This window comes from Micropterus dolomieu, linkage group LG06, assembly GCF_021292245.1.
Source record: "Micropterus dolomieu isolate WLL.071019.BEF.003 ecotype Adirondacks linkage group LG06, ASM2129224v1, whole genome shotgun sequence".
Taxonomy (NCBI): Eukaryota; Metazoa; Chordata; class Actinopteri; order Centrarchiformes; family Centrarchidae; genus Micropterus; species Micropterus dolomieu.
Window position 1 is genome coordinate 16,879,755 of NC_060155.1, and position 16,223 is coordinate 16,895,977.

The following is a 16,223-nucleotide window of genomic DNA, read 5'->3' on the forward strand; positions in this document are numbered from 1 at the left end:
TTTGCACAGGTGCAGAGCTTTTTCCACACAGATCTTCTTACCAGGAGACAGTGGAGTGAGCTCAGCCTGACACTGATTAATCCTGAAATTCTCTGTTCGACCTTTTAAAATTCTCACTGTGAATGCAATGTGAGTATTTCTGTACTGAAAAAGATGCCATTGTAGCTGTGTAAAAGGGACAATTTAAATTTCATACTTTGAGTCACTTCTTGTATTTAAGTGGGTCATCTACTTTTGCTATGTCACAGAAGAGTCAAATTGGTTTTTTTAACCAAAGAATTGTTTAAAGCAAAGCTTTTGCAGTGACCACTGTGGCTATATGTGACAGTTAAAGGATAGTACTAAATGCTAAACCACTAGCATCTAGCCAGAATGCCAAGCTATTGTACAGCTATACAGTAACACGGGCGCAAGTGGCGGAGAGTCATAAAATCAGCATTACTGACTCAATATTGTTCACGTTGTTAGCTAACAATAGCCTCCATAAGCTAACTGTTCATACCAGACCAACTAAGTGTGTAGCCGTAAAACTCCTCAGTGTCCGGAATTAAGAAATGGTCCTTTTTATTGCTACCAAATTAAATTTTTCATTTACAAGTAGGTAATGTCTTCTCTCAAAACTTAACTAGTCTTTCTTTAATTAAAGCTACAAGAGATAAACCTTGGTACAGGCGTGACCAAAAGTTCATCCGTTCTCAGATGTTTTGTATTCATGGTACTGAAATGTGCTGCTGTGTCAAACACGTCATAGCAGGAAACGTACATTCCAATCAGGTGTGTCTTGTGAAAAAGGGATATTAACAAAACCTGCATCATCCTAATGGATCTTGTTTTCCAGCCTAGTAATAGCTTTCCCTTTCAATTCAGCAAATAAACTGAAATTAAACTTAAATTCACATTACCCTGCCTAACTCTGAGTGGAATAGCAACTCTTCATTCAGAATCATTACATAGTATATAACACAAAGGCTTTTTTTTATCCTTCTTAAATGAGCACTCAGGCAATCATCTTTTATTAAATTCAATTGTCAGAGAGATCGCATTACTTTCCAGTTGATTATAGGACATTAGATATATTATTCAAGGGGACAAAGACTGCATTTCCTTTGCGAACAATTTGTTTTTTGGAACTTTTAGTCCCATAATCGTCACCCCTACTTGGTAAACCAGGATAAACTAGATTGTCGTGCGAGCTGTTTCAAAATATGTGGCAGGCCAGATGCAGCTGGCATGCCTTGAGTCACATGTGGTCAACTGACACTTTGCCATGTTCATAAACATGTTGACTTTGTATTCCCCTGGATCCAGTTCACCCTATCTTTCCTTATACCTTATGGTTTAAGTGAAAAAATAAAACTGGAACTCTTGAATACCTCTTTTTTGCACATTGTTGTTCTGAGCTGGGCAGAGTTAAAATGGCTGTAATCAATATTTTTATATTAACAATGGATCATATGACTAATTCGATACCTCAGATCATGTCCATGGAGATTTATGTCTTTCAGCTTGTTGTTTTATATTTTACAGCTCTCATCTTTATTGTTTGGTTCACTCTTAGCATTTAGCTGTTTTCAGTGAAAAAGCTCTAAAAACATGTACAGTACCTACCCAGCACCAGATAGCTGACATACATGGTTAGCAACAAGCCAGTGAATACAGTGGAGCATTTAGCAGTGACATAGCCAGATATTTTTTCTCAAGAGTCGGTAGAGACCACTGCAGAGTTAAAAGGAAAGTGACTATTGGACGACACCTGGTGAATAGACACACAACTCCAAATGAATACTCTTGTTACTCTGTATATATAAATAGGCAACTGTTTGTTAAAAAGGTCACCATATACTGTGTTGTGTTTTCTGCTGCGCCAAATAAAATCAGTTATTGCATGTTGTAGCATGTGCAAGCAATCTTAGTTTAGTGTAGTGTCACTCGTATAGCTTATCTTTATGACAGTGTTGAATAAATAGCAAGGAGAATTGAGAGAGTTACATGCACGCAGTGATTATCACACTCCCTCTGCAGATCCAGTCCAACGTATCCAAAGGTGCCAAGGGACAAGATTTTCTGCTTGCTAGCATGTCTAAATGATACGGTAATAAGTCTCCTCTGTCCACCGGCATTAGCAGTGTATTTATTAGTTGAAGGATGATACTCAGGGCTTATGTGGGCTATGTGAACTTTTATTCCAAGTGTGCCAAATGATCCTCTTGGAAAACAGAAATATTTATGTATGTGTTTATGCTATGGTTGGCAACACCTGTACATCTATTCCAGTACTTCAACACTACATGTGTTCAATGCTCATGAATCCAATTGACTGTTTATCTTTCTTTGACTTACTTACAGTACATCTTTCTCAACATCTTCTCCCCTCTCACTTCAGGTTTAAAGGGCTCCCTCCAGAGGATGCAACTTGAGTATGTGGATGTGGTTTTTGCCAACCGGCCAGACACCAACACTCCCATGGAGGGTGAGTGATCGCTGACCAGACCCCAGGGATAGGGGGCTGGTGGAAGCTTGGGGCAGGGACAATGCATATTGTTCTGTAACATGAGAAGGTGAGAAATACTGACAAGGCTGCTGCCCTCACCGGACTGGCGACCTTTGTTTTTGACCAAAGGGGTGTCTTTGTGGTCACACACGCACACATATTTCAAGTAATCTGACAATCTTGCCTCATCTCTCATCCTCTATTTTAGTCTACCACTCTCTCTCTCTCTTCTTTTCTGTCTCTGTGGGATCACTGGTTTCCACAGGGTCTCTGAGCTGCACCCGCTCCCAGCCGTCCCTGTTCTTTGGAAGCAGGATTATCTGCCCCCCACCCCCCGGGGGAAGCTGGTATATTTTTGGGCTGGTCTCACTAGATACCAGCCCTACTGTGCGCTCTGTTCCTTCAACACTCTAGTGCTGCCTTTCCCACACACCTACGTTATGCCACCATTTATTTCTTTTACATATTTCCAGTTTCTTCCTCAGTTGCTTCTTTCTTTTTATGTGACCATTGCAGATACACCCTCATCCACAGGCAGTATTTGGCTGAAATGATGGAGTCCCACTGGTCTCACTAAAATATTTTCCAGTCTTTCCCCTTTGCACCCCCCATACTTCCTCCCCTGTGAGCCAGCATACTGTGGGAGGCCAATCTGTCACTTATCGTTCCTGGGGCATTGCTATCACTGGTAGTGCTGGTGACTGGCATGCAGACCCTGCGGCCTGCTCCGTCAAACCTTCTACTAAGCTGTCTCTACAGATACTTCACTATTGACTACAGATGTAGAGAAGTCTAATCTGATTGATAGATTGATTGACTGATTGATTGATTGATTGAGTGTCTGACAGGATGAAAAAAAAACTGAGAGTGTTGCCAGATAAAAAAATACAACAGACAACCGAATGTGTTTTTCTTTCAGCAGCTCGGCAACACAGTCGGTCCATTAATCAGTGTAAAATGTTGTGCACGTTTTCTTCATCCTTCATTACAGTGGAGCAAGGCCACTATGATTAATCCCTGTGTAGAGGGTCACTTTTAACAACTTGAGAGAGAGAGAGGGACTGCATGTACAGATTCACACAGAGCTGTGTGTTTTCTAGCTTCTCTTCAGGATGAAGCAGCACTTCTGCATCTCTGTGGACATGTACAGTTCAAAGGACTTGTTATCTACACAAGATGTTGATTCAAACACCCACATGTTGCTGAACTTTAAAACAGGATTAACAGCATCAGTGCAGAGCACAAAGAAAAGATGAGATTGTGTATTATTAAGATGAGAATGTTAAGCTAACTAACAGGTGTCGGTGCTTGCCCTTGTGTGGATTGTGTGTTTGTATTTTGGTTCTTGTGACTTTAACTGCTTTTGACTTTGTGTGAGACAACGTGCTTCCCCTTGGGGACTAAAAAAGTGATGTCATGGCTGCAGAGTCTCCCTTTGTTACCATCACCACTTTCCTTCTCCCGTCCACTCATCCTTTTCTTTGTGTTTTTCTATTTCTTCCCCTACTTGCTCTTGACTTGCATTGTCTTTTGGCTTATATCCAGTCTAACAGCAGGGACAGCCGTGACTTCCTCCTTCCTTGTCTGGCTCTGACTCCCTTTTCATTCTGCTCCACTGTTCTTTCCTGTTGCAGCTGTCAGCTATAGTGATGGGACTGTAGGAAAGTTTTCCTTCGAGCAACCTCTTAACATTCCTGTAAAATTCATGCAAAACGCCTATTCAAGGCATACCCAAAGTAAACTGAATGTAGTTCTTGAACCATTTGGAGTATATGCATGGTTTTAGGCTTCTCTGAAAGATAACACTCTGGAGTGTCTAACCCAAAAGAATGATTGTAAGTGCTACTGGAATTGATTAATATAAGTTTAAACACACTAAAACTAATATATTTTTCATTTCCAGTTGAAAATGCTTGCTAACAAATGAATGCAGACAACTATAGCTGGGACTTAATTAGCTGGAAAACACTGTAGGGCCACAGCATAAAGCCTTACCTAGCCCACGCTTAAATTTCATACCAATACCATGGAAAATGACTATTTTACACAGGTTTTTCTAAGTGTATCTCTTAGAAAGCAGGCGGCGGCTGCTGCATCACGCCGGATATCAACCACAGCTCGACGCAGATGTGTTTTTTTGCTGGTGATCATGAACTTCCTGCTTAAAGCTGGATATGGTTATATTTAGAATTTTATTGGCTACACGAGGTGCCAGTCATCGGCACAATTGCTTGCAATTGGCTCGGGCCTACTCACGAAATAAGAGGGGCTGGCCATTCCATACAGCGCGGGCTCTCGTTGGCTATTGAAGGCTGTGAAACGGAAATGTGAGCTCTTATTGGGTCGGATTTTGGATTTAGTGTCACTCGAACGGTTAGAGTTCAGCGGCTAATTTGAATACAAGCTATCGTAGTTGTTTACAAACAAACGAGCCATGTCTGCCTGCAAATATGAAACAATGCGGCAGCAGTCCCTGGGGGATTTATTGATGGAATAATGTGTTTTGGACAAAATATTTTTACTGGATTGGATCATCTGGACCTTTGACAACATAACCAGACAATTTTTGTTGGAATATAATCGATCGGTGGATTACTATGTGGCTTCATAGGTGAGTCAGGTCAATTTTGCTTGTACTGGTTGGTCTGACAGAAGCACTGATTGTACCCGCTGTGGGGATTGTATCTTGAAATGGTTTGCATTGGTCGAATCGCGAGGATTTTAGCTTTCAAACGGTGTGTCATATGAGTATGAAGTTAACATAGCAGTTGTGTGCACATACCGAAAGCTGCTGCCACGGGCCGTCGGTTTGTGCATGTAACAGGTTTGCAAAGTGAACAAACCCAAAGTCCAGCCCAAAGGGAGTCCCCATCTCCCACAGAAAGCTCTGCTCTGAACCGCTTGAAAACAGCTCGTTTGTAGTCCAGCCCTTCACTTCCTTTACTTGTGACGTCACAATGAAAACGCGTCATAAAGCTTGCCAAGCAGCTAGTGGGGTCAGGCACGCCTTCAAACTAAGCTAGTCTGATGCCGTATTCAGACCAACCGCGAATTTCGCCTGCCGACGCTTTCCTCGCGTGAATACATTCGCACACAACACGAGAAGGTGATTTTAATGCGATAACGTGAATAAACACAACTCGCCATTACTACAGCTGTATGAACCCAAAGTAAACATTTTGCTGTGATTAAATAGCAAACGGATTAAACTGATGCCGAAATAACTACAACATGATGCAGATTTGTTAAACATATGAATTCATGCTTTGTCAGGTCTGTCAGCAAGACAGCAGGACAACAACTTCTAAAATGTTTGTTTTCTGAATGGAGTTTGGATCGATCAGGGCTATGTTATACTAACTTGGTCACAGTAAAGTACAATGATAGCTGGAATAAAGTTACAGACACATGTTTTCTGAACTCACCAGGTAGTTCAACCTCCTCGCTTTCTTTTCACCCAGCAATGTCCAGTTTTGTCCGGTTTTTATATAAATATGAAGTCGTGGTCCGACAGAGCTAACAACGCTAACAACAACACTGGAACCGGATGTGCACGGAACCTAGCTGCTGAGAAGCTCCAGTGAATATAAATCAACGTTGAAATCCCAAAAACTAAAGTAAAAAACTAATTTAATAAAAGCAGTTAACTCCGAGCTCCTCCCGCGAGTAAACGGCGTAGTTGTCAGACCAGAATCCGACCGACTACGGGGGTTTATTTGTCCAATGGTAGGAGCGCTGCTCCCTGCTCTTTTCCCCCCAAGTTTAGCAGCTCTTAGCTGGCCAGCAGATTTTCAATCCCCCGCTCTGCCTGGCCTTCTCCACACAATGCTCTGAAGCCTCGGTGACATACGGACAATCTCAACACTTCTTCGCTTGAGTTGAAAATATTCAAATCACACAAGTTCCTTCGTGTCGCCGGCCCCGCCCCCTTCACGTTGCTTCGCGCCACCTGACAGGAAATCGCGGCTCTACGCGTCTTTGCATTGAATTTGTATGTAAACTCACCGCCCCAACGTTTTTGGTCTGAAAGCACCATGAGTGGAGGCCCTTTGGCTCGTTTCGCCTCTGTTTGGTTTTCCATTGTAGAAATGTTGCACCTGTACCTGCTTCCAGGTACTTTTTTTCGTTTCATCTCACTTCCGTCGAGGTTCCAAGCCAGCTGAGGGATACTAAAATGTAACGTGAAAACACGACAGACTGTTGACTGGTCAGAGAGAGAGAGAATCGTCATCATTGCCTGCACCAGACAGAGGCCAGCAACAGAAAGTTTGATATTTTACAGTTTTCGCATGTAATTTCATCACTAAATCCACTTCCGAGAAGTTTTGAGGTGAGAAATCACCTGTGTAGATTTCAAATATTGACAGTTTTACGAGAAGTGATGGCGGAACAAAAAATGCTTGAATATTTTCGGAGTTGAGGAGCTCCGCATGTGGCTGCGGGGGAAGCCTGTGCCAACCCGCGGGAGGAGTGTGTGAGGCCGGCCACCCGCTCACAGAGCCCTCTGCTCCCGCCGTCACACAGACCGCTGCAGCAACAACGACAGAGGAAAACACAGCTGGAAGGTTTTCATACCGCTTATCTGTCTTTACATTCTGAGTAATGTTTTAACTTAAAAAAGAGAAAGCTGTGTGGATCGCTGGTGTGTGTGTCGCATTGAACATTACGTCGCGGCAGTTGTTGTGTGTGGCGTAGCTAGGACGACAAGCTACGTACCTACGTAGTATCTCTGGGTACTATCTGCAATGGAAAACAGAGCAGGGCCGAGTAGAGTCGAGTCTATCGATCTGCGCTATGGTAGCATTTTTCGGCAAGGCAGCATAGATCGTCAGAACACCGGCAACAGTTCAACGTTTAGTCCTAAAATACAATGCAACTCCGACTCTGTTTGGGCCTGGAAATTCACAATCACAACCTGTAAGTATGCTTTATTGGTTGTGAATTATATTTAAAATAAACACGGCAATGTAACTTTACAGACTGTTCAAGTGCGGAGTTGTTGTAAACGTTGTCTAACACAGCTAAAGTTATAGCTATAATGCTTACAGTCTATGGTTACACTCGATGTGAAAGCTACTGAGCAAACATTCAAATTGTTTGGCCAATTTTTATGAAAAAATGAGTTGAAATATGGTGATTTCTGTAGTGGTTTATGGTAAGATGCGGAACAATGATGTTGTGTGGTTGTGGACTTGAGTAACTTGTACTATCTGCTAGGCTACGGTCGCAGTCTGAAGCGGCTTTGATTTGGATCACACTACCTTGGCTGCGTTCGAAAAGTCTTAGGAAGGTTCCTAACTGAGTGAACTGAACCGGAATTTCAGTGGCAGCCATGATAAGAGCATAGACTGTACATAAAAAGATAAGAGCTGTTCGAATTCTCTAAAAGCTAAGGAAAGGTGCCTCAATGCTTCCATTCATATCCCCTTTAGCATAGGGTACACCTGACCATCCTTTACGAAAGGAAAGGAGAGAATGCCATCTCAATTCCTTGCGGCGGCAACATTTAAAGCGGCGCACGTTCTAAAACTCAAACGATAAAATCCATCAACCACATTTAGCAAGATCCTTGCAATACAGACGCACATTATGATACTTTAATAAGACTCACAATTACCTTCTTTCTTTTGGTTTGTTTTCTTTTGGCTTTTTTGTAATCTAATACTGTTTTATGTTTGGAGTTGTTGAAATAAGCCATTAAGTGTTTTCTACAATAAAAAATATAAATGAATCACCAACCAAAGGAGGAGGTTGATCACCATTTAAGTTACCACTGGCTATTAAGCCTTTTCTCTCTTATGCCATAACTTGCTAATATGCATAGGCCTATTTCTTAAATTGTCAACAATAACTGAGACCCATGGGAGCTGTTACTAGTCTTGTAACGTGATCAAAGTGAGGATAATGTTGCAGCGTGTAGCCTCATGTTATGTACTGCAGCCTTCAGCAAATTAATTTTACTTAAGTCACAGATGCTCCCTCGCCTTAATAAAGGCAAAGATCAAGCTGGATAACCTCTACAGTAGGCATTTCCCACACACTGATTGTGTGGGTTCTCTCCGGGTGCTCTGGATTCCTCCCACCATCCAAAGACATGCAGGCTAGGTTAATTGGTGTCTCTAAATTGTCCTTAGGTGTGAGTGTGAGTGATTGTCTGTGACTGGCGACCTGTCCAGGGTGTACCCCGCCTTTCGCCCAATGTCAGCTGGGATAGGCTGCAGCTCCCCCGCGACCCTGTACACAGGATAAGCGGTTGACGATGGATGGATGGATGGATGGATTGTCTCAGCATCTTTCGCTGTCATTCTGTGGGAAACACTGAATTTACATACAATTGGGATTCATGTTGATAAATATGCCTATGGGTGAGTGTGAGCAAGCATTCTCAATGTCCATTATTTAGTGACTGGTAGGCTACCTTATCTGCCTTTTTGCTATCTTTGTTATTAAGTAATATATTCCACCTTGCTGTCCACCTTTGTGGTCTGCATTAGGCTACAACAAGATGGGGCGCAGTGTCAGAGATGCACTTTTTGTAGTCCATCTTCAGAACATTGTAGTTTCAACAGGGCAGGTCACGTCAGTAAAATCCGCCGTCACATAATTACGTTGCTTAGAAAAGAGCAGTCGGATTCTCTTAGACCCACCGTCCTCTTTTCCTAAGTCCTTACGGATTCACCTTCACATCTTTCCTTGACCTCATGACGTTTTCCATCGAGGTCAAGGAAAGGTGGTTAGGAAAGGAGATTTTTTTGACTTTTCGGATGCAGCCCTTGTTTCTTACGACCTGCCCTTCTCTGCTTCTGATTGGCTAGTAGTCCTTACCTGGGAACTGTGCATGTGCAACTCTCAACAAAGATTTTGTACAAGTAAGATGCATCACTCTGTATCTCAAGAGCGGAGCGTACAACACATAGGGTGAAAAGAGGAGCTGCAGCAATGTGCAGTATTGCAAAAATATGGTGTACAACCCCTAAATAAGATTTTGAACCTGAAAATGAGCATAATACCACCTCTTTAAGAGGTTTTAAAGGTCTAGCTGGAATTTCATCACACATGTTGGCAAATAGTGTAGTTCATATTGTACTCAGAATATAGCAAATGTGATGAGAAGGTGACTCAACGAGAAGCATCTGTGCAATTGTCAACTCATTGTTTTAATAGGCATACCAAAGCCTGCCGAGTAAAATGTCTAAGCACAATGTGGCTATCCAGTCGCTCAGCATCATTTTTTTTATTTGACAGAGCAATATGCAGCAAATTGAATCCATTCAATCAAATGAATATGAAATCCTCTGGACAGAGAGCATAAAGAATAGGGTACCCAGGCAGAGGAAAAGAGCAGACATGGCATCAATAAATAGACTTTATAACAATCCCTCCAGGCAAGGGTTTTTCACTGGAGAGCTAATGAAATGGTACTGCCACAGCATACTGAACAGAAACCCAAAGCCATCCAGTGAAACAGTCCTTCAAGTGTCAAGATATCACCTCTGTCCTCAAATGTTCGGCAATAAAGAGCAGCATGCAGGATGATCTCACCCACTCAGTACCTCAACACTTATTTTCCTTTTGGCTGCGCATTCAGAATGTTCTTTCCTAAGATCGTAGAACTAACAAAGGGCTTCATCTGCCAATGAAAATCTCCTGTGGGGTGACATATTGATCACCACCCCGTTTGTGTATGCAGGAGGAGGCTAAACATTTGCGTCAAAATGAGAACCACCTCCTGGTGGAGCAACTCTCACAAGGACGCCGATACATCCACATAGACACCTGCCCAGACAAATATGGATATCAGTGTGTGTTGTATGCTTTTTTTCCACACTCCTTGCCTCACTCTGCTGAAGGGCACTTGCTGGCTGAAGTTGACCAAATGTTCCAGACTCAGTGGCGTGTTGCTGCTGTGAGATGACAGGCCGATGTTGGCTAGTAGCCCAGCAGTTTGCAAATTTGCAATAGCGGGTTTTTGCTTCCAACACACAAATGGGATTTTAACCACATTTCATGCATGTGCTAAAAAAGAGAACACACTCATTGGCTTTACTATCACAACATCAAGTGATTATTTCCAAACAATATTCTGCATACAGTAGGTTATATGACAATTCCGTCAAAACTTTGCATTTCTAAACATGGTTGTGTTTCAACATCTTCAGGCAATCATGCAAGACTTTCATGTGTGTTAAAATGAATGGTGAATCAAAGGAATAGTTTGACATTTTTGGAAACAGGCTTATTCATGTTTTTGACAAGTGTTAGACGAGAATATCAAAACTACTCTCATGTCTCCGGGTAAAGATGAAGCTACAGTTAGCTTAATGTTAAAACTGGAAGCGGGGAAACAGCTAGCCAATCTCTGTCTAAAGAAAAGGAAATCCACCTACCAGGACATCTAAAGCTCAGTCATTGACACATTATATCTTGTTTGTTTAATGTGTTCGTGTATGTATATAAATAACTGTATATACTATTTTATTTTGCTTTATATGTTACTACATTTTACTATAGGCCTACACTTTATGCTGTGTGTGTAGCATGAAGGAAAAACAAAATTCATTTTTTTATGCAGCCGTGTGCTGTATAATGACTAATAAACTACCTTGTACCTTTAATCTGTATACAAATCAAGTAAAAGTCAATTCAAAATGACATGTAGTGGTTTTCTGTGGAGGGCTAACTGTTTCCAGGCTTTGCGCTAAGCTAAGCTAACCGGCTGTAGTTACATGTTCACTGTAGCCTACAGACATGAGAGTGGTAGCTCTCACCAAAATTGCACACCTATCTCATATGTTCGAGAGCATAATAATGCAGTACATGTTGTTCATACCTGCACACATCAACACGTGCATGTGCCCACAACTTCACCCACATCATCCTCCTTGAAAAACTGCAGTGAGCTTATGTGGGTGGGGTGCTAACGGCGTACGCTGGATATCTCACCTGAGCAATACGCTCAGTGTGGCATCTGTTGTCGGAGTTGATGACTCACTGCTTCCTGTTGGAAGGGGACTTTATGTTAAGACTGGCCAGTAGGTAAGCATGGATGTTGCTGTGAATCAAGTTGTCAGCCTCAATTCCTTGCACTGCGGAGGATTATTCGTGTTTTCACATACACTCATCGACTGTGTGGTCCTCTAAGGTTCCTACTTGGTTCCCAATTTTTCCTTCTGTCCTTACTTCCCTCCAAATCCCTCACTCCCTCCCTCCCCTTTGGAGCAGATGTACTGTTATTCCTCTACCCTCGCACCTGCTTCACCCACACGCACACTGTCTCTCACTGAGCTACATTTCGGTCCAGAGAAAGAACTACTGATGAAAAGGAATCACTCTTTTTTTAATCACACTCTGCTGTGGTCTCATCTCTTCATGCTTATTTTCATTCTCCCCACTTCATATTTTGCATCCAGAATTTACACTGTGCTAATGTAGCAGATGTTTTATTTATGCATTTTAAGCGCAATTACAGACTAAACCAAGCAATTACAGACTGAATAAATCACATCGATTACTTTATCCCCATGTTGTTTTCCACAGTAATTAGAGAGTTTGTGTACGACAGACACACATTCAAAATAATAGCAATATTTCCTCCTCTTATTGGAAATGTCCTTGGTTAAAAAGTCCTTTGAGAACGAACTACGCTTTCACACTTGCTTTGGCAATGTAAATGTCTGTCTCCCATGCGAATAAAGCCGATTGAATTTAATTTAACTGAATGTCACACTAGTTTTTATTAAATAATATAAATAAAATCAATTCAGTTTTGCTTATCAACTGTTGCACCCACCCCTTTACTTCCTTGCTGGATCCTCAGGCACAAATACACACACCACTAAAGGTCACTGTGACTGGCATCAAACCCTAAAATTGTAACTTGCTATCATTTGTTCAACTGCACAAGCAATATTCTGCCAAGGTTGGCAGAAGTCTTTTCTTTTAACCCCCCGCAGCATTTGGCCACATTAAGTCGTATGGCCCCAGCAAAGAATATCTGCTTACACATGAGTTTAAAAAGAGACGAGCCTTTCTCACAAAGAGTCTGAATACATTTCAAGCATCATCTTTGTTTTTTACTGTCCTGAAGGCATCAGTTAAACCAAAGGCTTTTTAAGACTTATTGTTGTCCTCATAAAACCTTGTTCAAATCTTTTATGAATGCCACCTGAATCAAGTTACCCTTTTATGTCTTTTTTGTGTGTACAATGTAAATTAATCTTGCAAATCAACCTCAATATAGGAGTTTTAAAAAGGTCTTCCTGCAGCTTATATAAAAGTTGCAATTGTGGCGCCATCCACTGTTCATTGACAATGTGCACATCTGCTCTTTAATATTTTGTCTTTACAGAGATAGTGAGAGCAATGACACATGTGATCAACCAGGGGATGTCCATGTATTGGGGGACATCCCGGTGGTCCGCCATGGAGATCATGGTGAGTGATGGAAAAAGTCTTTGTGCATCTCGTAACAAGCAACATGAGATGAAGACCAACTTTGCTAAAAAAAAATAATTTTTTAATTCATACGACAAGCAGTCAAGAAAGTGGGCTCTATTTAGGGCTGAGCAATATATTGATATTCATGATTTTTTTTGTCTTTCCCTGTAATCATATTGTAGGAGCTTTTTTATACCATAACATGCATTTAGAAAGAAATGTGCTGTCTAAGCAATTAGACATCTTCCAGAAGGATCCCAGAAAGTGGGGAAAATGCAGTTAAATGTTCCAGTTTAGCTTCATATTACTGTACTACACAGTGTAATGTGCTGAACATCGGCTAGACAGATATTCTCAGTATTCTTTTTTTCTGTAACAAATGTTGAAACCTTCACGCCATATAGAGCAGTGGATAAATAAAAAAGAAAACATTTAAACATAAAAGTCAGTGTTTGCATGAGTTTCCTCATCTCATGAACATTCCTCTCCTTTCTTTTTATTCCCTCTTCACATTCAATTAGGAAGCATACTCTGTGGCCAGGCAGTTTAACCTAATTCCACCAGTGTGTGAGCAGGCAGAGTATCACTTCTTCCAGAGGGACAAAGTGGAAACTCAGCTGCCAGAGCTCTACCATAAGATAGGTAAGTCTGTAGTAAGGTTCTCCTGAAGTCAAGCCTTTTTGAATAAATTTAGGACTGTGTGAGATTTTGTATAATGTTGCTCAGTGGCCGTTGATCTATCTCAGGTGTGGGTGTGGTCTCTTGGTCCCCTCTGGCCTGTGGAATCATCACTGGGAAGTACGAGAACGGCGTCCCAGAAACCTCCAGGGCCTCAATGAAGGTACAAGTGAAATCTCTTTTGACCACCTGCCTAGCGTCTACATGTCCCAATCCTTTCACTCAATAAAACATAATCTGGTTCAAGTTATTTCTTCCTGCCTTCATGTAATAATTTTAATGTTTATTCTTTTTCTGCTCCTCCAGCCATACCAGTGGTTGAGGGAGAAAATAATGAGTGAGGATGGGAAGAAACAGCAAGCCAAGCTAAAGGAACTGGCTCATATCGCGGAGAAGCTCGGATGTACTTTGCCCCAGCTAGCCATAGGTTAGTGACAACATGAATCCCCAACTTTACATTTCTGTGAAAGCGAACAACCAAATTCAGTGTTTCTTTACATACTGCCTCATGCTTCGACATCACATTATCAACTGTATTTGAAGATTCTCAGTCATCCAGGTCATAGTTATCCAATGAAGGTTAAAGTCAAGGGCAACTGGACTTGGTTGAAGATACTAGAAGACGTTTCGTTCCCCATCCAAAGGACTTCTTCAGTTCTGAGAGAGAACTAAAGAAGAACTGAAGAAGTCCTTTGGATGAGGGACGAAACATCTTCCAGTATCTTCAACCAAGTCCAGTTGCCCTTGACTTTAACCTTCGTTGAATATCAACTGTAAAAACTCTTTCTATCACTGATCTTTAGCCTGGTGCCTGAGGAACGAGGGAGTGAGCTCAGTGTTGCTTGGATCCTCCAATCCAAGCCAGCTAACAGAGAACTTGGGAGCCATACAGGTATTAAGACAATTTCTTATGAAGAGTTTTACTGAATAATTATTTTAGTATTTAGTCATTTAGCGTTGATTGTGTGTCTGTCTTTGTTTTGTGCACCACAGGTAATTCCAAAGATGACAGCAGGCATTGCCACAGAATTGGATCATATACTGGGAAATCGTCCTCAAAGTAAAAAGGACTACCACCATTAGGATGGACCCTGTTTTAGTGAACCATGCTCAGATAGCTTATCAAAGCTCCCTTCTCACAGCCATGGCACCATAAGTTCGTGCCCAACTTTGCTTGTGTGCGCGTATGACTGTATGTGTGACTATGTAAAGTGCTCTGCTTGGCTCCTCGTCTGTCCGAAGATCAACTGGTACTCATTATGGTAAAGTGAGCTACTTGATAAAACATGCATGCTACAGCTATAGCAGCTGGCAAGTGGACTGAACAACTGTTAGAAGAACCAGCAAGAGGATTTCTGGAATTAAATTTGCTTCCGCTCTAGCAACCTTGTGTACAAGCTGCTGCGCCCCAAATTTAAAGAAGCAAAAGATTAGATGGAGAAATTAAAACATAAGTTGACTGACACTAGGCTGGGCCAGTTACAGAACTAATATGATTTTCTGAATTAGGGTGTCAATGTATCAATAAAAGAAAACTTAAGAGGTATTATCCACAAAGTATAAGGTCATAGCAGTGCAGCAACTACATGAATATGAAATACATGTACACAGTGTTCCAGAAATCTACCTAGATGTTCGTGATGTGAAAAAAATTAATGATGACTTTTGTAATTGGGCCTGGTCTCAGCAGACTGGATCATAATGCTAACACTTCCATTGCAGCTGGAGCTGACCTGGCAACATGATGAATTGTTTCAGTACTGGATGAACTGAAATTCTGCTAAAAATGTTGTCGCAAGAGAGCTAAGTTAAACTAAAATATGTTTCAAAACATTTGTACTGACTGTTATATATTTTCCTTACTAAGCAGCTATGTCAGAATTATATTTTCATCTTCTCCTTTTTTTTTCTTTTTCACTTATGCAAAAGTACAGCATTGTGTGCTTTCCTATTATGCTCCTTCAACATCTTTTCATTTGGACTATGCCAGACTTTCTGTCAGTAATGATAATGTCTGACTCATTTAATTTCAGTCTGTGTTGTGGATAAAACAAAGACATGTAGCTAATGAAGGGAGTCATTAAACCATATGGACCCCTGCAGTCATTGCACCTGGAACACGCTTACCCAACCCCCCCCCTCCCCGATGCCAGTTTTACATAATCAGATGTTATGTCCTGTCTGTTCAAACATGCATTTTGGTGTTGTTCATCAGATTTGTACGTAAAAATAAATGACGCTATAATTCTCATGTGATATGTTTTAAAGATCTAAATTAATTTTCTATTAATGTTATGGGTGCCTTCTAATATTTTGCCCCATACAAATTGAAATAGCAAAGCTTAGAGCAGATTTATCGTTTGATGAGTTAACATTGTAAACTGCAGTAAAAATCTGTGACTTATGCTTGAAACAACATTATTACTGCTGTTTGCTGTTGGGGTTCTTCTGTGTCTTCCTGTTTTATAATAAATTATTTATTTGACTTGCGAAAAGCAATACGCATTTGAGACATTTTCCTCTTTTTATATATATTTTTCTATTTTATAGGGTTGCTTTTGTTACGTGGTTTCCGTGGAAACAAAAGGTTTCCGGCGAATTAGCCAATGCGTTGTTG

General features: G+C 41.3%; 1 protein-coding gene across 1 annotated transcript in view; it reads left to right on the forward strand.

Annotated features, from left to right (window-relative positions):
* Positions 1–15,862, forward strand: part of kcnab1b (potassium voltage-gated channel subfamily A regulatory beta subunit 1b) — a 36,981-nt gene extending 21,119 nt beyond the window's left edge. Inside the window, exons 9-15 of the mRNA XM_046052961.1 lie at positions 2,384–2,470; positions 12,840–12,925; positions 13,450–13,570; positions 13,675–13,769; positions 13,913–14,033; positions 14,410–14,498; positions 14,600–15,862. Coding sequence (XP_045908917.1) covers positions 2,384–2,470; positions 12,840–12,925; positions 13,450–13,570; positions 13,675–13,769; positions 13,913–14,033; positions 14,410–14,498; positions 14,600–14,689 — 689 coding nt within the window. The 3' untranslated portion in view covers positions 14,690–15,862. The remainder of the gene's footprint in view (positions 1–2,383; positions 2,471–12,839; positions 12,926–13,449; positions 13,571–13,674; positions 13,770–13,912; positions 14,034–14,409; positions 14,499–14,599) is intronic.
* Positions 15,863–16,223: the final 361 nt, after the last annotated feature.